The sequence below is a fragment of the Humulus lupulus genome, chromosome 6 (genome assembly GCF_963169125.1).
Source record: "Humulus lupulus chromosome 6, drHumLupu1.1, whole genome shotgun sequence".
NCBI classification, from domain to species: Eukaryota; Viridiplantae; Streptophyta; class Magnoliopsida; order Rosales; family Cannabaceae; genus Humulus; species Humulus lupulus.
The window spans coordinates 54,954,532-54,978,262 of NC_084798.1; the positions used below are offsets into that span (position 1 = coordinate 54,954,532).

Sequence of the window (23,731 nt, forward strand, 5' to 3'; positions counted from 1 at the left end):
AGTTCAATTTCTTCTTGATCAAAAAAAAAAAAAAAATACACATCGTGGTGTTGCAATTGATTCACTTCCACATTTACAAAAAAAAATTCGTTGTATTTTTTAGAAGATCCCGAGTTACATGCAGGACATGATGTAGTAGAATATTTGCGCTAAGTTTGTAGGAATTATTTTTCCTTGAATCCAGAATTTTGCTATCTACATCAATTTATGTGAAATAGTGAGTAAAAATGTTTGTATAAATTTAATTTACTGGAAAGTAATAAAAATCACTTTACCTCCTTTGGTTGTAAGTTTTTCATCAAATCTGCAATATTTCCAATCTTAACAATTTCACGATTCCCAAAAGACGATAGGGAGACAGATTGATATGTACAAGATCTTGCAATGATACTTCTTATTTTTAATTTATTATTATCTACCATGAATAATAATAAAATAAAGATAAATGTTAGAAAATTTTATAATGTAATTAGGTTTAATTAATTAAAAGTTAATCGATATATATTCAAGAATTCCATTTTCTCATTGTTGTTACTTATGGAAGTGCAGGATTTATGGTAAAGTTACTCGATGAAGTTGTTGAAAAAGTTAAACCTTTTTGAAAATAAAATAATGTTAATGAAAAATTATATGTTTTTTTATATATAATTTATAAGATTGTGACTTATAATAGTTACCTCTGTATGATTTGACAGATATATTTGTTGCTAATATGATTGGTTTTTCATCGACAATTTCAGATATGTTTTGGCCATCATACTTAACAAATCGACCCCACATGATTAAACAAATTGGATTGAAACTAAAGTCCAAGAAAATTTCAAATAGTTAATATTTAAATAAAAATATATATTTCTTATGTATTTAAAGAATTTAATTATTTTAGGTTGTCTGCTTACCTCTTATCAATAAGATATATTTCTTGGATTCTTTTTATTTCATGCATTATCATTACATCTTTAGCTGAGTTCATTTTTATTACCACTGCTAATATATCTATATTTTGGAATTTCAAATATTAGGGATTCGATAACAAATCTACAATAAAAATGAGTAAAATTATTACAACAAAAATTAAATTAAATTACCTATGTTTTCAGGTGTCATTTTGTAAGGCTCAAAATCTTTGAAATTGACTATTTCATATTTTGGTTGTTGTACATGGTCGTCATTTGCTGATAACACTTCTATTTTGATCTTCGAGTTAATTGTCCATTGATATGGATGGTCTCCAATTTTGTAACGTGGATTTGCTTGTGTAACACGTGCATTGTTAATGCAATATGATTGGTAAGCATTTAAAGAATCCTCCCAAGTGTGGATATCAGACTCAAAAATTGTAGCTTGTACTTTATTTCCTTGTGTCAAAAATAATAATACATTGAGATTATTAAGGTATAATATATATATATTTTCTAAATGAATAATGGAAATGAGAAATATTTTATTGAAAATTAGTGAAGAAAATAATTATTTGACCTCTTTATCAATAAGCAAATTTTGATATTTTAATTGCTTTTGTGGGCTTGTTCGTGCAACTGATTTTTCAGAAACTATCATCTTGATTGTCTAGTCTTTTGTAGTTGGATCAATATCATTTATTGATGTGTGCATCATGCTGTTTATTTCTTCAAGTTTTATGACATACATAAATATTATATGTATAAGATTATAAATTGTTAAATTTAATTAAAATTAGAAATATGTTATATTATTAAAAAACATGAAAATTTATAATAAACTATAAACAACATTTCATATATTATGTTTTTGACAGAAAACAATAAATTTATAGTATACATATTTTGATTATATCTTTATTATACAAGTAAATTATAATTAAGAAATAAATTCATTAAAATATAGATATAAATGAATCATTATAGAGACAACTTATTAATTCATATTTAATAACGATAATAGAAATAATTCAAATATTTATGTTCTTTTAATATACTTTTACTCTATTTATTTATATTTTTTATTATTAATTTTTTTATACAATTAAATATTTTTTTAATAGTATGTTTTTTTAAAACTAACATTCACTATAAGTATGATGATACACATTATAATTTATTTTAGAATGAATTTTAAACTAATGTATGTATCTCTTATTGGCTTGCATATGACTTATGAACATAATTATAAAAGAATAACTAACAAAATTGGGGTTGACCGATTTTGTCTCATATTTTTAATTAAGTAATAGAATTTTAATTATTAAAAAAACGTAAATTTTAATAATATTAAAAGTTTTGACAAACCCATGGAGATTTTAATTTATGTTATGTAAATTTTTTCTAAACTTTTCTTAAATTCCTAAATATATTCTCTCTCTATCTTTCCTATTATTTATCTATCTCTTTATTTAGCTAATAAGAGCCCACGATGCTTTCAATTTTATTTTTTGAAATATAGCCCACGGCACAAGCCCAAGGGGCCCAAGAGACAATTCTAAGGAAACCTAATTCCCTCTGTAGACGAAATTGACTCACCCCACCACAGTCGCTTATTCTTCTTCACCAAAACTTGTTTCCCTCACTTCGCCACCTTTTCTTTGTACCTTGTCGTCTCTCTGACTCTGCTACTCCCTCTATCTCCCTAACTCTCTCTCTATCATTGTTTCCTTCTCTCTTACACTCCTTTTGTCACCTGTTAGAGGAAAGAAATTCTTGCAGACCTAATTATTTATTTCTGGGTTGTTTTCTGGGGCCAATGGTGGAGCTTAATGTACGGTATTGTTTTGGTCGATGGTTTTGGTGGCTGAGTCTTCTAATGAAGGCATGTAATGGGGTCGCATGGTATTCTACATTGATCTTAAAGAGGGTATACCCATACTGCATTGGTGTGTGTAGAGGATAAGTTTCTATTTTTCTTTTCTCTTTTCATATTAATTCCCTTTTCCTTTTCTTATTTGAAGTAGATATTTGTTGGATTTTGTCAAACACTTTTATCTAGCAGGGGCCATCAGTAACTTTGGAACGGATTATTAAAGAGGAGTTATCATCTATCAATGAACAAAAAATCAAAATGCAGAGTGTTTAAAGTATCCTTATACTTTTTAAATTATTTTATCTATCGAACTAATATTAATATGATTTTAGTATATTAAAAAAAATCACTAACCTTTTGATTGTTCCTTCAAACATTCAGAAAAGAAATCAATGCAATTCTTCAACACTACTGAGAAGATAAAAATAGTTCAATGCATGAGTATTAAGTTTTCTAAATTGATGATCTTTAATTGTACTTTTGTAAGAAAATAAATTTTTTTTTCAATTTATGTCAGTCTAATTTTTACCTTTTACATAAGAAAATTTGGTTTGAGATTGTAAGAACTTCTGTTTGAAGTTGAGGATTCTAACTTATGAGAGAGGAGGTTTGATGAGATAATGTTTATGTATTTGTAATGTGTTATTGAATGCGAAAGGTTGTGTATTTCTGAAAGGATGTGTACTTCTGAAGTGTTGTATTGTTTAATTTTTTTAAGATTAATCATTTGATTGTGTGAAGAAACAATTATTGTATTTTTTGAGAATAGAAGCATTGGTTCAGTTTGGATGACTTATTTACCATTACTGTTAAACTGTAATTTTTTTTAACATATTCTATTAAAGTCATACGAAATTCTGTTAAACATACTAAATTCACTGAAGCACACAAAATTCTGTTTGATAGTCATTTATATAATAGGTAAGATACTAGGTAGAAACAACGTTCAATGCACGTTTGCATAATTTTATAGTTGCAAACATGCTTATCCATACATGTATTTTTTTTAATTATCATATAAATTTTAAACAAATAAATAATATCATAAAAATAAATTAAATATGTTTAAATATAATGTATGACATAAATATATTAAAGAAATTAGGGCAAAACATTTTCTATAATTTTAATAAAAATCGATTCACTTATTTTAAATAAATAATAGAATGAATTTCAGTTCTATAATGTATATATATATATATTTATACCAATAATTTCTACATATATGACATCTAAACAAAACATTAATATATATATTTACGTTGCTGCGTGACATATATATAAATTATAATAATATTTAAAAATTAATTAATAATAGAATAAAATAAGATTATAAAGAGTCATAGTGTAGAGTAGTATTACATATATCAACTATTTTTAATTTTTAATGAATAAAAAGAGCTTCAATCACTTCATAAAAAATAAACTATCACACAAATTTATAAGATAAAAAAATGATGGTGTTGTTTGGTAATACTTAAAAAATAGTTTTCTATTTATTTAATTAAAAATTCGACAATTAAACATAAAACAGTGTTTGGTAACTCTATTTTTATTTATTATTTTTTAAAAATTTAATTAAAATTCATTATATTTTGAAAATATAATTTTTTCACTTTCAATTTTTTTTTAACATTTTTTGAATTTTCGTTTTTTTTCTTCTCTTCTTCAAATCAATACCTCATCTTATATTGTTAAATAAAAAATAAAAATAAAAGTTATCAAACACATTTATTATTTTTTATTTTTAAAAACAAAAAAAATAGTTACCAAACATATTTTTATTTTTTAAAGATAAAGAAACAAAAATAAAAATAATATTTCTATTTTTGAGTTTAAAAAATTCAAAAACAAATATTTTATCAAACATAACCAATATGTATGACTTTATTAATTTTAAATAAATAAAATTTTATTATTTAAATAATCATAAAATATCTTAAAAATATCTTATTTTAATTAATTTATTTATGTTTGTATAAGTTTATATTTGTTATTATTTTTTAATTTGGCAGTGACAACAAAAGATTATATATTATATGTTTAATATAATATTAATATTATACATGGAGTTTAAATTTAATTTTCTTGCTAGTTTTTTTTAATTTTTTAGAAGAAGTTTGTTATTAGTTGATAGTAGGTTATATTATATTATATGTTTAATATGATATTAGTTTAATACGTGAAGTTTAAGTTTAATTAAATTTTATTTAAATTATAAAACTTACAGTTTTATTATTTTTAAATAATAATTATTGTAAAATATTTGGAAAATATCCTATTTTAATTTGTTTAATTTTTTCTTTTTTGTATTTTTGTTTAAATTATGTTTACAATCTATAGTTAAATACAAGAATATTCTTTTATATATAGAATATTCCGTTAAAGTTAACAAAAAATAAATAAAATACTGTTAAAACCAAGAATTTTCGTTATGTGCATATTTTTTTATATAGAATATATATATGGCCTTGGATTATATTACGTTCACGGAACGGCTCAGTCATAAAATTGTCAAAGGGGGCCCCAATTTGTACTACTATTCGACTGACATTGTAACACTATTTCTGATAAAAAGTGAGGCTAAATATTGTAGTTTGTCCCATCGAACAGTTAATGCAACTGTGCAAGCCACTGGAGATAATCGGTTTTATATTATTTTATGTGAATAGTTACACGTTGGGGGTGGTTTTCTGGTAATTGTACTTCTTGAACTTTTGGTCTTTTAGTAATTTGTAGCTTCATAACATATTTGTTGTTTTTTTACATTGACTGTACATTTAGTACATTGTTCTTACTATTTTTCACATTGTTTATGATTTCGCAACACATACTGTTTAACACAGGTAGATAGCCCAGTCCGAGTCCATTAGCACGACCCAAATGAAAAGGGTCTATTACAGTGAAATAAACTTGAAAATTGAGATTTTTTTTTATTAGGCCCAAAGTTATGAATGGGGCACGTAAGATAAATTTTTGTAATGAAGATGTTTTATTTAATATATCTTCCCCTTTTGTTATGTTACCAACAGACAAAGTAGTGATCAATTAATATATCAGAAGACGTAGTATTGAATATTGTAGTGAAAAGTTAGTAAAACAATGAGGACTGCTAAAATCAAAACTAATTAACACTTTTTTTTTATCCTAATTAACGATAAAGATAAAAATATTATTAGTTTACTTAATAGAATAATATTGGTAAATTTGTAATAGTAATAAACAAGTTTGGTGAGTTGCATTAACGATGATTTTTTTTTTGTTTTTTTATCCTAATTAATTACCTAATTCATATTAATATTATGCTTTAAACATGGTTTTAATGATTTTATGCCTATTTGGTGATAAGCATATATACTTTAAGCAATCAATTAAAAAAGCTAACAAAGTTACTTACTATTAAAATCTCATAAGTATAGATAGTAGGCTCGAATCTACACGATATGATTAAGTAAGTGTAATTATGTCATATTTTGTAATCCTTCATTTTAATTGTGAAGATGAATATTTTTACTAATTTACTCTTTAATGTACAATTAATGAAATTTCAATAATAGTGATACGCATGGTATATAATGAAGAGAAAGAAAAGAAACGATTACAGTCAATTTGTTATCTAATTTTATCAATTAGAGTGAAGCTTCACTAAAAAAGGAACGTATATTTAGGATTGGTCATTTGATTATCATTAATCTACGTTTCAAAAACATTACAAATATGATTGAACTGCCATAATCAATAATTTTTTACCATTGAAACAAATATACTATTTAGCTACAATTTGAATTCACTTACATTAATGCAATTGTTATACTAATTCAGCCACCTAAACCATTACAAAACACTTTAATTGTTAAGTAGGACAGAAAGCCTACGAAAATAGACACTTAATCAATTTGCACTATCATTCAGTCATAAAGTTCGATGGTCATCTAGATTCGTCGAATTTAGCCGAATGCAAAGCTCTCTTACTTGGTGAGGGTTGTTGACTGTGAGGAAGCGGTAGACCGACTAGCTGAGGGCATGTTCTTCGATTGTGGTCTGTAGAATAAAAGTTCGAACACTTCCTTTTAGTTTTAACGGCTCCATCCGACATATCTATCGTAACATTCTCCCTATTGTTTCTTGCATAGGCGGATCCTTTAGTTCTACAAGGTGTTGGGTCCCTGGTAATGTTTTCATTTTCTTGATAGGTTTGATATCGTCCCGAGTCATTGTCACCGGTGTTTGATTCCAATGGAACTGCATCCTTGAACATTGCAGTTAGTGTTGCCATTTCTTGTTTCGCTTTGGTGTAAGATTGCTCAGACTTGGAAGCGTAATAGCTCAACAAGTTTGTATCCAAAGCGAGGGATGCCTGCCTAGCCATTTCAAATAACTGTTGCTTTTCTGTGGAGTGTTGCTTTAGTTCGAGGGGGAGGCCTGCTTTTGCATTCTTACTCCACCGTTTCAGCAGGAGAGACTGTGGTACTATCTTCATATGAAGGTATTTCATTACGGCCCAAATATGTCTACATGGATAGCCATCTGTCCCAAAAAGCAAGCAGTGACAGGTGAATGTCTCCTCTTGTGGGTGGTAATGAACGTTGTACACTCTATCCTCGTGTTGGATCTTTGACAAACTGTAGGAGAATGATTCACCGTTGTCTTCACAATTGTTGACAAAGTACGCATGTTCCGCTTTGATTTGATCAGCCACTTTATAGTACATATTTCTAGTGTATAATTTGGCACACTGCTCATGGTACGTCTTAAGAGCATTTTTGGGACCTGGTATTGGAGGACTACTTTGTCGACTATTGTAATCATCTTCTCTCTCGACGTGCCTCAACTTTTTCATAGCAACGTCAATCGAGGTAACGAATTCACGGAGACTATAACTTGCATGTAGGAATTTTTTAATACTTGAATTCATGGACTCACATCTTTGGTTGGTCCGCATTCCGGCGACAAATTTCCCTCTTAGGTATGTCTCTGCCCATGAACGACAACTGTGATAAGTGTTGGTGCACCATTGACTAGAATGGAGGTCAAAATTGTGTATTAATTCCCCCCATTTTTGCATGAATTCCTCTATTGTGTAATAGTTGTACATGACATCTTGAAAACCTTGTAAGAATCGGGGGTCTTTTGAAATTTTTAAAGCGTTGGTACACAGGTGCCACGCACACAACCGATGAGTTACATTTGGGAAGTACTTCAAGACAGCATTTTTGATAGCTCCATCTCCATCTGTCACCACAACCTTCGGTGTTACATGATTGTGGCATTCAATAAATTTGTCAAGCAACCAAAAGTAAGTTTGCTCATCCTCGGAGTTAAGCAGTGCCATTCCAAATATGCAAGTCTTGAAATGATGATTGACGCCCAAAATAATTGTCAGGGGTTTATTATATTTGTTTGTCATATATGTTATGTCAAATCCAATAACCTCACCGAATGCGACGAAATCCCGTCGAGAATATCCGTCCGCCCAGAATAGGTTCCCCAATCTGTTGTCCACGTCACATTGATATTGAATGAAGAAATTTGGATCCCTCTTTGACAGACAATCCAAATATCCCAAAGCACCATCTGAATCTGTACATCTTTTCTCTTTTCTTTCGACATGGGCGACCTTGTTGTAAACGTCTCATAGCTGGCAAGGCATCCTTTCGTACCCACCAGACTGCATTGCCAAGTGGGAGATGATGTGTGAAGTTCTTATCCCAACTTGGTTCATTGACCTCACTTGAGCAACTAGGGTTTCTGACACGGAACGGTTTGATCTCAGAAATCGCAACTCATCTAATGCTGCCTTGTCATGGTTGTGCAGAGGTTGGAATTCCTTGCAAATCCACGGACCCTCATCGCCCATCATTACGACTCGAAAACTAGCTTGGCAACCAGTCCTATTAATAGATGTTTTTCATTTGCTCCCACCGGCCTTGTCAATTTCCATGTGTTTGCGGAAACCTTCTTTTGAACATACCCATTTTCTCATGGTGATGTTCCCATTTTTTTTCCGTACATCTGCTTTGCGGACACTGAAGCCTACCCACAAAGAGTATGTTTAATAAAAATCCTCCCACTCTTTAAGGGACTCCAAGACCTTTCCCTGGACATCCTCTGTCTCAATATCATTTTCGAGTTTCTCAATCCCCAAAGATTGTAGTATATTTTCCCAATTTGATGTTTCTTGCAAACTTCCTACCTCGTCCATATTTAAGTTAAATCTGGGAAAGAAAATCCAAGTTTTAGGCAATATATTATGAATAGAGTTATTGTATGTTGTACATAGCCCATTATACATACAATTTGACCTGTAAACTCAGTCGATATTGGTGAAAAGCTTGATATTGCAAAGGTGTGTAAAAACATGGCACAAATGTGAAACTGGATTTTCAAAATAGAAGAAAATTCCTATTATTATAATTTTTCCTTATTTGGTTCCCATAGAAAATGGGAGACATACCCAAATTAAAGGAAATGTGAACGTAAATAATAAAGGCCAATGCATTTTCAAGTGTAAGATTTATTTGGGCCTTCCATTGATATTGAGGAGATTAAACAATAGGCCCAGTAAAATGAGCTAGTCAATATATTGGAAGAATTTCTAATGATGAGGGAATGTGGGCATTAATAGACTTAAGACAAGTTTCCTTTGAAAATAAAAAAGAATTTAAATTAATAATAAAACGAATTTTTTAACTAAATTAAAATTTGACATCTAAACTAAGTGATTGTTTATGACAACCTTGAAAGTTACATATGTGCATGTGTACAAACTTTGAGTCATGAAATTGCTGTTTAAAAATATGGTCAGTTTCTATTACTTTAATTATAGCCCCTATTTGGTTCCCACATAAAATAGGAGACATACTCAAATTAAAATAGTGTCAACATAAATTTAGTAATGGTCATGGAGAATAAAATAAAGATTATGCTCACCTTGTTCAAGGAGATTCGTGCACTGAAACTTTTGAAGGTGAACTTGGCATATCCTCTAGATTTTGTTATATTCTATTCAATTGTGAACACAAATGTGCTGTTGGTTAAATTTTAAAGTTGGGGGATACATGTTTTTATCCAAGCAAGTTATTAGGTAGACATATTTATTGGGACATTTAATGTTGAATAAAGTGTACACCTTTTTTAACGAGGCCCAATTGATGTTTTGGGCCACCTGAAATATATGTTTTTAATGAAAATATTTTATTCAACAATTGACCCTTATTTTGCCATGTATGTTTATCCTCTAATTTTGGTTGTTACTTGATTTAATTTGTAAACTTTGTGTTGTCGACTAGTGGTTTCTTGTGACTTACAATAGTTAAAACAATAAATCCATTCAACATATTTTATAATGTAAAATAGTCAACATTTACTAAAATCTAGAAACTAACCACATCATGTAATGACCCACTAATCTAGACTAATTGGACCATTATCGAAACTATACATAAAACTTACATTTTTACGAAAATACCATAATTTATTTAGTAACTTGAAAATAAGAGTTATTTACAAATAAACAGAATACTAAGAAGGATTTTGGGATCCCATCGTCTTTAAAACAAAACATGGTTTAAAATAAAAGACATTACATCATAATGCGGAAAATACACATAAAAACCATAAAAACATAAAAGGAGACTACATCCTCGAATCGATAACGCTCGGCCCCTTGACTCCATTCATCATCGATACACATCCTCCCAAGCATCACGAATCTTACCGCCTCTAAGCTTATTTTCCTGCACATAAACAGAAAGGAGTGAGCCTAATGCCCAGTAAGGAAAATCTAACACAAAGTCACATACATAATTTCATAAGAAAACATAAAGACTTAACATAATACATATAACATACACTTATTATAATGGCCATTATTACTTGGGGTCCCATAGACTAAACAAGCATATGCCCATGGGGTTAATGGGGTCCTACTAGCTAAGTAGGTCATATGCCCATAACCCATTTGGGGTCTTGTTAGTCATATGGGTCATATGCCCAAGCCTACAAACATACACATATACATATCATAACACTTTTAATAACATAAACATATAGATAACATAAGCACATAACATATTAATTCTAGCCTATTTTCCTTACCAAAGTTACCGAGATTATGGACTGAGTTGGGATTGTTGGAACACTCCTAAAACCATAAGAAAGAGTAAGTCTAAAGAAAGGAGATGAAATGAAAGAGATGGAAAGACTAAACCATAGAAAACACACTTACCGACTTATATGCTTAAAAGCTTGGATTCCCTAACCAAAATAAGAATAAGGTTAGGGGACTGAGTGGAAGGTTTTGAGAAAGGAAATAACATAGAAATACAGAAAAGAACTAGAGTTTTGGGTTTACCTCAAAGATTGCAAGATCAATCTAACATCCACCGAAATACTATAGCACTCACTTCCCAAAGTGTTTGATAAGCTTATGATGTTTAAGCTTATAGTTTTTCCCCAAACCAAGTGTTTACACTCTCACACTCACTTAACACTAGCAGCCTCTGAACTTAGAGCAAATGGTGAATAATGGCTGGGTACTAGGTCCTATTTATAGAGTTTGGGAATGAAAATATCTTGATTTTACTTGAATAAAAATAATGGCTTTTTAAGTGAAAATCATTTGAATAATCGTTCAGCAGAGGCTGAAGACTCGTTCAGAAGATGCTGGACTGTTGAAGGAGTTTGAATGGCTGAAGGGAAAAGAATTCAAATGTATTTGAAAACATGCTGGTGGAGGCGATATATCGCCCCCTATAGGCGATATATCGCCTGGACCTTTGTTCCCGAGGCGACCGTGCATCGATTCGTGTTTTCCGTATCTACGTGCTGCGATATATCGCCCCCTATAGCTGCGATATATCGGCATACGCTGAATATTTAAACACGAATTTACACATTTTTAGCTGAGTTTGAATGGAGTAAACAGCCTTGACTAAGCCCTCAACGTGCTCAAAGCTGCTGACTGACCCTATACATTCAAACTTTTACCCTTATTTAATTTAATCCTAAAAAATACTTAATCCTTAATTACCATTCAAAACATGTGCTTAAAATCCTATTGGTTGATGTCTAAACCTTATAATATAATAATATAATCCTTAATATCAGTCACATTAATCAAACCTTAGGTTATACTTAATATTCTTAAACTATAGGTTAAACTTAGAAAATCTATAAGTACTACTATGAGTGTCCAAATAATTCCCCGTCTGAACCAAAAATCCATAGTAACAAAGATAACACTAAACATACTATAATACTACTAAACAATTAGCTAAGTAAAGTTCTTGGACTCTACAATTCTCCCCTACTAAAAAGAATTTCGTCCTCGAAATTTACTTACCAAATAACTCCGGATACCGGCCTTGCATGTCCTCTTCCAACTCCCACGTTGCCTCACGTTCAGAACTATTGCTCCATAGGACTTTAACTATAGGAAAGCTCTTGGACCGTAACTGCTTCATCCCTCTATCTAGGATGCTAACCGGTCGTTCCTCGTAACTTAAGTCTTTCTGGAGCGCTATGGTATCGTACTTGAGGACGTGAGATGGGTCTGACACATACTTGCGTAACATCGAGATGTGGAAGACGTTGTGACTATCGGCTAGTGCTGGCGGTAGGGCTAGTCTATACGCAACTGGTCCCACTTTGTCCAATATCTCAAAAGGACCTATGAATCGGGGACTGAGCTTGCCTTTCTTCCCGAACCGCTTGACACCCTTCATAGGAGATATCTTCAGGAAGACTTGATCTCCAACTTGGAACTCCACATCGCGTCGCTTGGTATCCGCATAGCTCTTCTGACGGCTTTGAGCAGCCAGCATACGCTGTCTAATAAGCGTTACTGCTTCTTGAGCTTGCCTAACAGCTTCGGGCCCTAGAAGCTGCCTTTCTCCTACCTCGTCCCAGTGCAACGGTGATCGGCACCTTCTTCCATATAGCAACTCATAAGGTGCCATCTCGATCGTCGACTGGTAGCTGTTGTTGTACGAGAACTCGATCAGCGGTAAGTACTTGTTCCACGATCCTCCGAAGTCAAGTACACATGCGCGTAGCATATCCTCTAAAATCTGAATCGTACGCTCGGACTGCCCATCTGTCTGAGGATGGAAAGCTGTACTAAGACTTAACTTAGTACCCATGGCTTGCTGTAAGCTTCTCCAAAATCTTGACGTAAACACTGATCCTCTATCTGATACTATCGTCTTGGGGATTCCATGCAATCGTACAATCTCTTGAATGTAGATGTCTGCATATTGGTCTGCCGTATAAGAAGTCTTAACAGGCAGAAAATGAGCCGACTTGGTTAGTCTATCTATGACTATCCAAGCAGAATCATGCTGCTTATTTGTCTTTGGCAGACCCGTCACGAAGTCCATGGCTATATCGTCCCACTTCCACTCCGGTATGCTAAGCGGTTACAATAATCCTACAGGCCGCTGATGCTCCGCCTTCACTTGCTGGCATACCAGACACTTAGATACATACTCCGCTATGTCCTTCTTCATCCCTGGCCACCAATAGACTGCCTTGATGTCATGAGTCATCTTGGTAGACCCTGGATGAACCGAGTATGGGGTGCTGTGCGCTTCTTCTAGGATCGTCTTCTTAATACTTTGATCGTCTGGCACGCATACCCGATCCTTATATCTCAATAAACCTTGACTGGATATTGAGAAATCTGTAGTCTTGCCTTCTCTGACTGCATCCATGTGCGTTGCTAGCGAATCATCATGTCTCTGACCATTCCGTATGTCTTCTAGCAGATTCGATTGGATAGACAAGTTAGCCAGCTTGCCTACAACCACTTCTATTCTGGCACTGATAAGCTCCTTTTGCAGTGGCTTTTCTATTCCGGATAAGGCTGCTAAGTTCCCATAACTTTTTCGGCTAAGTGCATCGGCAACTACGTTTGCCTTCCCCGGGTGGTATAGGATTTCGCAGTCGTAATCCTTTACTAATTCCAACCACCGGCGCTGCCTCATGTTAAGCTCCTTCTGAGTAAAGAAGTATTTTAAACTTTTGTGGTCCGTATAAATCTCGCACCGTTCTCCGTAAAGATAATGGCGCCAGATTTTTAACGCAAAGACCACCGCTGCCAACTCCATATCGTGAGTTGGATAGCGTTGTTCATACTCCTTTAACTGACGTGACGCGTAGGCTATCACCTTGTCATTTTGCATCAGTACGCATCCCAATCCTAACTTTGATGCATCACAGTAGACAACGAACTTGTCGTTGGGTGTTGGGACACTAAGTACTGGTGTTGAGCAAAGCTTATCCTTAAGCAACTGGAAGCTTTCCTCACACTTATCATTCCAGTTAAACTTTTGTTGCTTCCGGGTCAAGTTGGTGAGTGGAGTGGCTATCTTAGAAAAGCCCTCTACAAACTTTCTATAGTAACCTGCTAGCCCTAAGAAGCTTCTTACTTCCGACGCGTTCTTTGGTCTAGGCCAATCTTTCACGGCCTCTACCTTCGATGGATCTACTGCAACTCCGTCTTTCGATATGATGTGCCCGAGGAATGCCACTTGTGAGAGCCAAAACTCGCATTTCTTGAACTTCGCGTAGAGTTGGTGCTCCTTCAATCGCGTCAAAATTATCCTCAAGTGTTCCTCGTGCTCCACTTCATCCTTGGAGTAAATTAAAATGTCGTCGATGAACACAACGACGAATTTATCCAAGTAGTCCTTGAAGACCCTATTCATTAAGTCCATAAACGCGGCTGGCGCGTTAGTAAGACCAAAAGACATAACCAAGAACTCGTAATGTCCATAACGAGTCCTAAAGGCTGTCTTAGGAATATCCTCCCCCTTTACCTTGAGCTGATGATACCCGGACCGTAGATCGATCTTAGAAAATACCGTCGCGCCTCGGAGTTGATCAAACAAATCATCAATACGAGGTAACGGGTATTTGTTCTTAATTGTTACTTTATTCAGCTCACGGTAGTCTATGCACATGCGCATACTTCCGTCCTTCTTCTTCACGAATAGTACCGGAGCTCCCCATGGTGAATGGCTTGGCCTAATGAAACCCAAGTCTAGGAGTTCTTGTAGCTGTGTCTTTAACTCCTTGAGTTCCGTAGGTGCCATCCGGTATGGTGCCTTAGAGATAGGCTCGGTGCCGGGTACTAATTCTATTGTGAAGTCTATTTCTCTAGTTGGCGGCAATCCTGGCAAGTCATCGGGGAAAACTTCTGGAAATTCTTGTATAACTCGAACATCTCCAACTTTGAGTGATGTCTCCTTCTCCACATTCGTGATGTTGGCTAAGAATGCTTGGCATCCTTTCTCCATCATTCTCTGAGCTTTGAGAGATGACACTAACGGTGTGCGTAGTCCTGAAGCTTGTCCCATGAAGCACAGTTTCTGGCCGTCAGGAGTATCGAATGTCACATTCTTGCGTCTGCAGTCGATCGTTGCGCCATGCCGTGCTAGCCAATCCATGCCTAGTATGACGTCGAAGTCTTTGATCACCAGCTCTATCAGGTCTCCTTCTAGTTCCTTGTCCTCAATCTTGATTGGTACGCCTCGTACAATTCGTGATGATAGAACTACTTTGCCCGAAGGCAACTCGGTTGCAAACCTAGTTCTAAATCTTTCACTAGGTTTGTCTAGTTTATCTATCATTCCTAACGAAATATACGAATGGGTGGCTCCCGAATCAAATAATACATGACATAATTTATTGAGGATGGAAACCTGACCTGTGACCACCTTGTTGCTAGCATCCGCCTCTCCTTGGGTTAAAGCAAAAACCCGAGCAGGAACCATCTTTTCATCCTTCTTTCCTTCCGGCTTTTGCTGAGGACAGTCTCTTTTACGATGCCCTTCTTGACCACAGTTGAAACACTCCTTGGTGTTGGCACGGCATTCTCCGGGGTGCTTCTTCTGACATTTGGCACATGGCGGGTATTCCACGTAGCCCGACCTATTTCCCCCATTACTTGGTCGTGCCCTTTTATTGTTGTCGGCTTGCTTGTTGTCAGGATGCCTTCTCTTCTGTCCGTTACCGTTGTTGTTGGACTGACTGTTGCTGGACTGATTGTTGTTCCGACTGGCCTGAGGTTGGCTCTGCTGCCTAGGTTCCGGCTTGCTAGCTTCTTCTTTGTTCACGTTGGCTTGCAACCTTTCTACTTCAATTGCCGTCTCAAGAACGTCGGCATATGAAGTGTTTCCCGGGTTTGCTAGTTTAACCCCCATCTTGATCTTTGGGCGAAGTCCTCTAACAAACTTGTTCACCCTTAGATAGTCGGTTGGAACCAACTCTGCTGCGAACTTTGCTAAGCGATCGAACTGACGAGCATATTCCGCCACTGTTAAGTTCCCTTGCTTCAGATTGGTGAACTCCTCAACTCTCGTAGCAAGCACTGCTGAATTGTAGTACTTCTTGTGGAAGAGCTCCACAAATCGGGTCCACATCATAGTGGCAGCATCGTGGGATTGCTGGACCAAATCCCACCATATCCTGGCATCTTTCTTGAGTAAAGATGAGACGTAGGATATGCGGTCAGCATTATTGAGGTTCATGTGGGCTAGGATCGGCTCCACATTCCTTAGCCATTCTTCTGCTTCAAAGGGGTCCGTAGTCCCTTCGAAGTTCGGAGCGTGCTGCTTGCGGAACCTCTTGTACACTGGCTCCATATGCTGTACAGGATAAGGAGCGTAGTTCGTCATAGGCCATCCCCCATACGGACCAACTTGTTGGGGTTCTGGGGCCATTGGCTGTGGCTGCGGCTGCGGCTGCGGTTGCGGCTGTGGCGGAGGCTGAGGCTGAGATTGAGCCTGTTGGCGTTGTTGCTGCAGAAGTTCCTCAACTTGTTGTCGCAGTCTGGCAATCTCTGCAGTGTTGTCAGCTGGCTGTGCCGGTGCGTTGCGGCGAGCAGTAACACGCACTCTCCTTCGGCGAACGGTAAGGACCGCATTGGTCGCTGGAACATCGTTGGAAGCGTTCCCGTTGGTGCGAGCAGATCTTCGGAGAGACATCGTAGCAGAGTTCTAACAGTTAAAAGAAACATGTTAGAACTTTTCCTAATAGGCTCTAAGGCAAAGACTTATTCTAAAACAAACATATCTCGGACCTATTTATTATTACTTTTTATGAAAAATTATATAGGTCTTTATTTATTATTAGAGTGGGTTTCTATACTTAAAAAAAACAAGTCATCTTTATTTTCTAAGTGTGTTTCTAATCATCCTATATGACTTAATTCTCAGGCTCGAAACTTATCTTTGTTCCAAAGTTAACCATATTGAGGGAGGGCTGGGATCAGTAAAATCGTTCCCACTACTAAGGCCCCCTAACTCTCAATAAGGAAACCAGGTTCATTGATTTGTATCCACCCTCACTGAACTCAGTCATTATTCATTTTATTTAGTATTTATTATGATTGTGAAAAAAAATTCAAACTCACACATGATATTCAAATAGCATGTTTATTCATTTGGAAAACAATTTCACTTATTACAATCATAACATAAAAGTAAATAAAACAAATAAAAACTACTAATCTAAAAATCGGGATCTTCTACATCCGATCCGTCGTCTAACATATCATCATCTATAGCCTCATAGTCATCATTATCATGAGCATCAAAATGCCCTCTAGGAAGGTTTGTGAGAATCCTATTCTTTTGCTCCTTGGTGAATTGAAATTCAAATTTTGCGGTGAACCTAACTAAGAGGAAATAGTATCTCATTGCTAATGGTGATTCATCCTCATCATTCATTTCTTCCCATATTTCTTCTAAGGCTGCTATTACAGGATGGAAATCTTTAAACAACCTAATCACTAATACATATTGTTCCGTTGATCTTAGCATTATTTATTTATCCTCTTGAAGGCCACCTATCGCTTGGTGAAACAAAAGCAACCTTCGTGTAATCCTTTCTAGGGCTCCTACGGTGTTTCTTGGCTCCCTTATTCTTTTTAAGGCCTTAATGGCTCGGATATCTTGGTAGGTTAAAGCTCCATTCATTTTTAACTGAAACATAAACACTAAAGTTAGCTATACACATAGACAAAGTAACTTGTAACTTGTAACTTAAACACTTACTTGGCGGTCCGATTCGGAGCTTTGAGCATGTGTATCGAGGAGAACTTCATGCGAAGGAACCGTTTTGCTCTGATACCAACTGTAATGACCCACTAATCTAGACTAATTGGACCATTATCGAAACTATACATAAAACTTACATTTTTACGAAAATACCATAATTTATTTAGTAACTTGAAAATAAGAGTTATTTACAAATAAACAGAATACTAAGAAGGATTTTGGGATCCCATCGTGTTTAAAACAAAACATGGTTTAAAATAAAAGACATTACATCATAATGCGGAAAATACACATAAAAACCATAAAAACATAAAAGGAGACTACATCCTCGAATCGATAACGCTCGGCCCCTTGACTCCATTCATCATCGATACACATCCTCCCAAGCATCACGAATCTTACCGCCTCTAAGCTTATTTTCCTGCACATAAACAGAAAGGAGTGAGCCTAATGCCCAGTAAGGAAAATCTAACACAAAGTCACATACATAATTTCATAAGAAAACATAAAGACTTAACATAATACATATAACATACACTTATTATAATGGCCATTATTACTTGGGGTCCCATAGACTAAACAAGCATATGCCCATGGGGTTAATGGGGTCCTACTAGCTAAGTAGGTCATATGCCCATAACCCATTTGGGGTCTTGTTAGTCATATGGGTCATATGCCCAAGCCTACAAACATACACATATACATATCATAACACTTTTAATAACATAAACATATAGATAACATAAGCACATAACATATTAATTCTAGCCTATTTTCCTTACCAAAGTTACCGAGATTATGGACTGAGTTGGGATTGTTGGAACACTCCTAAAACCATAAGAAAGAGTAAGTCTAAAGAAAGGAGATGAAATGAAAGAGATGGAAAGACTAAACCATAGAAAACACACTTACCGACTTATATGCTTAAAAGCTTGGATTCCCTAACCAAAATAAGAATAAGGTTAGGGGACTGAGTGGAAGGTTTTGAGAAAGGAAATAACATAGAAATACAGAAAAGAACTAGAGTTTTGGGTTTACCTCAAAGATTGCAAGATCAATCTAACATCCACCGAAATACTATAGCACTCACTTCCCAAAGTGTTTGATAAGCTTATGATGTTTAAGCTTATAGTTTTTCCCCAAACCAAGTGTTTACACTCTCACACTCACTTAACACTAGCAGCCTCTGAACTTAGAGCAAATGGTGAATAATGGCTGGGTACTAGGTCCTATTTATAGAGTTTGGGAATGAAAATATCTTGATTTTACTTGAATAAAAATAATGGCTTTTTAAGTGAAAATCATTTGAATAATCGTTCAGCAGAGGCTGAAGACTCGTTCAGAAGATGCTGGACTGTTGAAGGAGTTTGAATGGCTGAAGGGAAAAGAATTCAAATGTATTTGAAAACATGCTGGTGGAGGCGATATATCGCCCCCTATAGGCGATATATCGCCTGGACCTTTGTTCCCGAGGCGACCGTGCATCGATTCGTGTTTTCCGTATCTACGTGCTGCGATATATCGCCCCCTATAGCTGCGATATATCGGCATACGCTGAATATTTAAACACGAATTTACACATTTTTAGCTGAGTTTGAATGGAGTAAACAGCCTTGACTAAGCCCTCAACGTGCTCAAAGCTGCTGACTGACCCTATACATTCAAACTTTTACCCTTATTTAATTTAATCCTCAAAAATACTTAATCCTTAATTACCATTCAAAACATGTGCTTAAAATCCTATTGGTTGATGTCTAAACCTTATAATATAATAATATAATCCTTAATATCAGTCACATTAATCAAACCTTAGGTTATACTTAATATTCTTAAACTATAGGTTAAACTTAGAAAATCTATAAGTACTACTATGAGTGTCCAAATAATTCCCGGTCTGAACCAAAAATCCATAGTAACAAAGATAACAGTAAACATACTATAATACTACTAAACAATTAGCTAAGTAAAGTTCTTGGACTCTACACATCACTACAAAGTTTGTCATAATGACATTTTCGTACAAGTACACACAATCATTTAATATCCATACTACATGGTATTTTTAATTCAACCACAACATATTGAAACACTAAATAACCTAAGAGACCAAGTAAGGTTATCTGAGTTAAGACTCCAGCAAATACAAATTAAAAATACTTAACATAGTGAAAATGGGTTGATGTGGGCTTCATTGTCTGGTAATAGTTGTCGGATCAATCAACATTGTCCAATTTCAAACATGCGGCCATACTCAATTGATTGTTCATATTATCAACCACCGTTTCAATACCTTTCATGTGCTCATTTGCAAGATTGGTTGTCTTTGTTAATTTGTAGATCAAATCTGACAAATCAAGCAGGAGGTCTCTTGCTTCCTTAGAAAGTCTATAGGCCTTATTCCTCAGCCTCCTCTCTTCATACAACTTATCCTTAACAGTAGTGCAATTAGAACAATTAACACACTTAACAGAAACACGTTTGTATTTAGTCGAGATTGATGAAGCCTTCATCCTTGACGATCTCGGGCTCCCGCAATGCATCGGGCATGCACTGTTTGGAGTACCACATTCTCCGGGCGACATAATTAATTTCAGGGGGAAAAGTTGTCTTCTTGGTGGTTTATGCATAAATCTCTAACCAATAAATGCACTATACCAACCATCCATTATATAGGTGTTCATTTCGTGTAGTCTGATTTTTATTAGTCACCAAGTATTATTCACATACTATTTGACCCATACTTTCAATAGTAAAATGTGTCTATGCCATGCCACATTAAATTAAGTGGACCCTAAAAATGTAAGGCCACGGCATGGGAAGTACTGTTCACATACTATTCTGCCAATAGTTTCAATAGTAAATTAGGTGGCATGACAATCCATTGTACATTGAATTCTGTGGACCCACCAAATATAAGAACCACCAAACTAAAAGATTTTGTCCTCATTCATTGACATGACAATCTGAATTAACATTTATTTTTAGATACATTCATAACAAGTTTTAATAAAAATAATTATTTTCTATTGTGGTCCTTATTATTCACTACTAATAATTAAAAATTATTTTATAACGGCTAAAATTTTGATATATTCTAATTTATAAAAAATAATTTTTAGTCACATTTTCAATAAATTAAACAATATATTTATTGCCAAAGAGTTATTAAATATTTATGCTTAATTATATGTTCAATCACTAATTATTTTTTTCCTATGATGGTATTATGGTTGAAATTAACAATTATATAAATGTTTAACTATAATTTAGAAGTTTATGCAATCTTATTTGTAACCTGTTGCAAGGCCCAATGAGAAGGAAGGAGGTGTTGGCCCTTGAAAGAGCTAAGCCGATTTGGTGGGGCCATGATTTTATTTTTCTATAGTGGGATTGGGATTGTGATTGTGAGTGAGACCCGAGGCAGAGCAAGAAGCAGTCAGAAGAGGAAGAAGAGAAGGTGCTGGGGCAGTGGATCCCACCATATGCATACGCAGTGGTCTTGGGTCGTTGGCCCCACCTCGTCACCCAACTTTAGGGTAGGCGACAGACATAAATGGGCCACTACCAATGTAAATGGGAGAAGTCATACTTTTATGGAATGTTACAATTTATGTGTCTTTCCCACAACTGGTACACCTTAAAAGTACACATATCGTGTCTGGTACAACCCAAAAAAAATTTTGTTTAATCATCGTTTAGGTATTTTAAGAAGTGTCAATGTACACGTGGATATTTTTCACAAAAAAAAAATTCAATACAAAAATCTTAATATTATTTTAATTTTTTTAGGTCCATTAATATGATTGCTTCATGGAACTATCATACATTCTAAGAAGGGGAAATAGTAGGATCACACGGATAACCAACAAATGAGGTTAAGAAGTAAATAACATTAGGCCAACTCCAATGGGGGGAGATTGCTTAAATGGTCACATCAAAGCTTAACCAATCAAAAAAAAGAAAAAGAAAAATATATATATGAAGGCAACATTGCCAAATTTCTTTTGAAATAATCTCTCCTCCTCAGCTTTCAATCTCCACCTTTGACCACCTCTGACAAATATTTAGGCATAGCAACTCCCATTGGAGTTGGCCTTAAGAAACAAAATATGTAAATAGTAACTACTACAGTACCGTTAGAAATAGCATTTAATATTTTAAAAATTATCTAATAGTTACAATAGAGATTGTCACCCACCTGGATAGTAGAAACATTATAAACATATTGAAATATAGTTAATAATAACCATACTATTAAAAGTGGTGTACCACCAACTTAAAATTGTACTTGTTCGAATAACATTAATAAAGTTTTGTGTACTTAAAAACTAATTATATATGGAATAGTAAAAAATCAAGTCAAGGCATTGCACACTGCCTTGGCAGCACTCCTCTCAGCCAGTTTTTTGGAGCACTCTTCGACTCCTTCAAATATTCTACCTTCTACCTCCACACGTGAGATAAATGTAGGACAATGATCCGGGCCAGATTTTTTTGTATAATATCTTGGCAAGCTCCAATTCATTTTTTGGAGACGCTCTTGTAAGATATTTTTCCACGACACGTCTTTTTCAAAAGATGTGTAAGGAGACCTACTACCATGGGAACTTGATGATGACCCTTAGTTTAATAAAGTGGGATTTAAACATTAGGGTTGAGAAGTAAATAATATGAAAAACGTAATAATTGTTTAAAGAAAAAATATATTTGACCATTTATATATTTAAAAGTGAGTACCTCCATTAAATCCTGAAGGCTGAAAGTTGGCTTTCTCAACAGAGAGGAATCCATATGCAATCCTTGCTACGTCATTCATAGCTTCCTTCTTCGTGTTAAATGTTGCGGGAACACGAAATGCTTCATCATTGACTGTGACTGAGGCAGCAAACATGGCTTTGTCAGTGGACCCATGATTTTTGCATACGTACAAGGGAGATGGTAAGTGATTTTTTTGACAAAATTCATTCAATTTTGTTTTATAGGCCATGTTGAATGAAGGTAATAAGTTTATGAGTTTTGAGAGGTACTACTTCAACACACTTCCCACTAGCACTTATGAAGTATTATTTTGGCAATGGTGATCTAAACCATTTCGGCTGGAATAATTTCTATAAATAGGTAGAAAAAATATTAAAATATCATCTCTTTCATTGTAGCATTGTTGACCATATATACGTGCTATATTTTCTGTATGTGCACTTTTTTAATGGGACTATTTTTCCACACATGTATAATTAGTGAGATCACCCAAAAGGCATGAAGTAATTTTGAAGTTCCAACTCACAATTATATTTTAAAATAATTGTGAATTACCCTTGCATTGTTCCAACAATATACATCACTGGATTATAAAAATATGATAAAAAAAATTATTACCTTTCTACCCTCCTAGAAAGAACGATTTTCTTATTTGTTAAGTGAACATTAATTGTGGTAGTTATTTAATATATTCCAATATTTTTGTAACACTGTAACTTTTTAACTATATAAGAAATAAGTTCATGTAGAAAAACTTTTATTTTTCCCACAATCTTCAAATTCCACTAAACAAAACATAAAAATAACCCAAAAAAAAACAAAGTTCATAAAATATAAATAAAGCTTGAAACATGTACAATTTAAAAGTCTAAAACATATTATAAAAACAACTAAACATAATGAAGGAATGATTGTCTAGTTCATCCCGTAAATAGTTGTGACAATAATTCCACCAAAGTGTGGATATTTGTCTCCATGTCACGGAGCCTTTTCTCTAGCTTCTTCACAATTAACTTAACATCTTTGTATTGGGCCTCCATATCTAAATCGCAGCCCGAGACTGTGCTTGCTAAGACGGATACTATATCATTGACCATGAAAACTTCCTCATATTGCTTAGCCACTTGCTGGGATAC

At 34.4% G+C, this 23,731-nt stretch overlaps 1 protein-coding gene across 1 annotated transcript; it reads right to left on the reverse strand.

The window, feature by feature from the left end:
• Positions 1-6,703: 6,703 nt before the first annotated feature.
• LOC133785112 (protein FAR1-RELATED SEQUENCE 5-like) lies at positions 6,704-8,107 on the reverse strand. Its single transcript, XM_062224367.1, has one exon. The coding sequence runs from the start codon at positions 8,105-8,107 to the stop codon at positions 6,704-6,706; it is 1,404 nt and encodes a 467-aa protein (XP_062080351.1).
• Between the last annotated feature and the right edge of the window lie 15,624 nt (positions 8,108-23,731).

What these genes read in the sequence shown, in the direction of transcription:
- LOC133785112 (XM_062224367.1), bottom strand. Translation starts at nt 8,107, where the DNA reads ATGGCACTGCTTAACTCCGAGGATGAGCAAACTTACTTTTGGTTGCTT.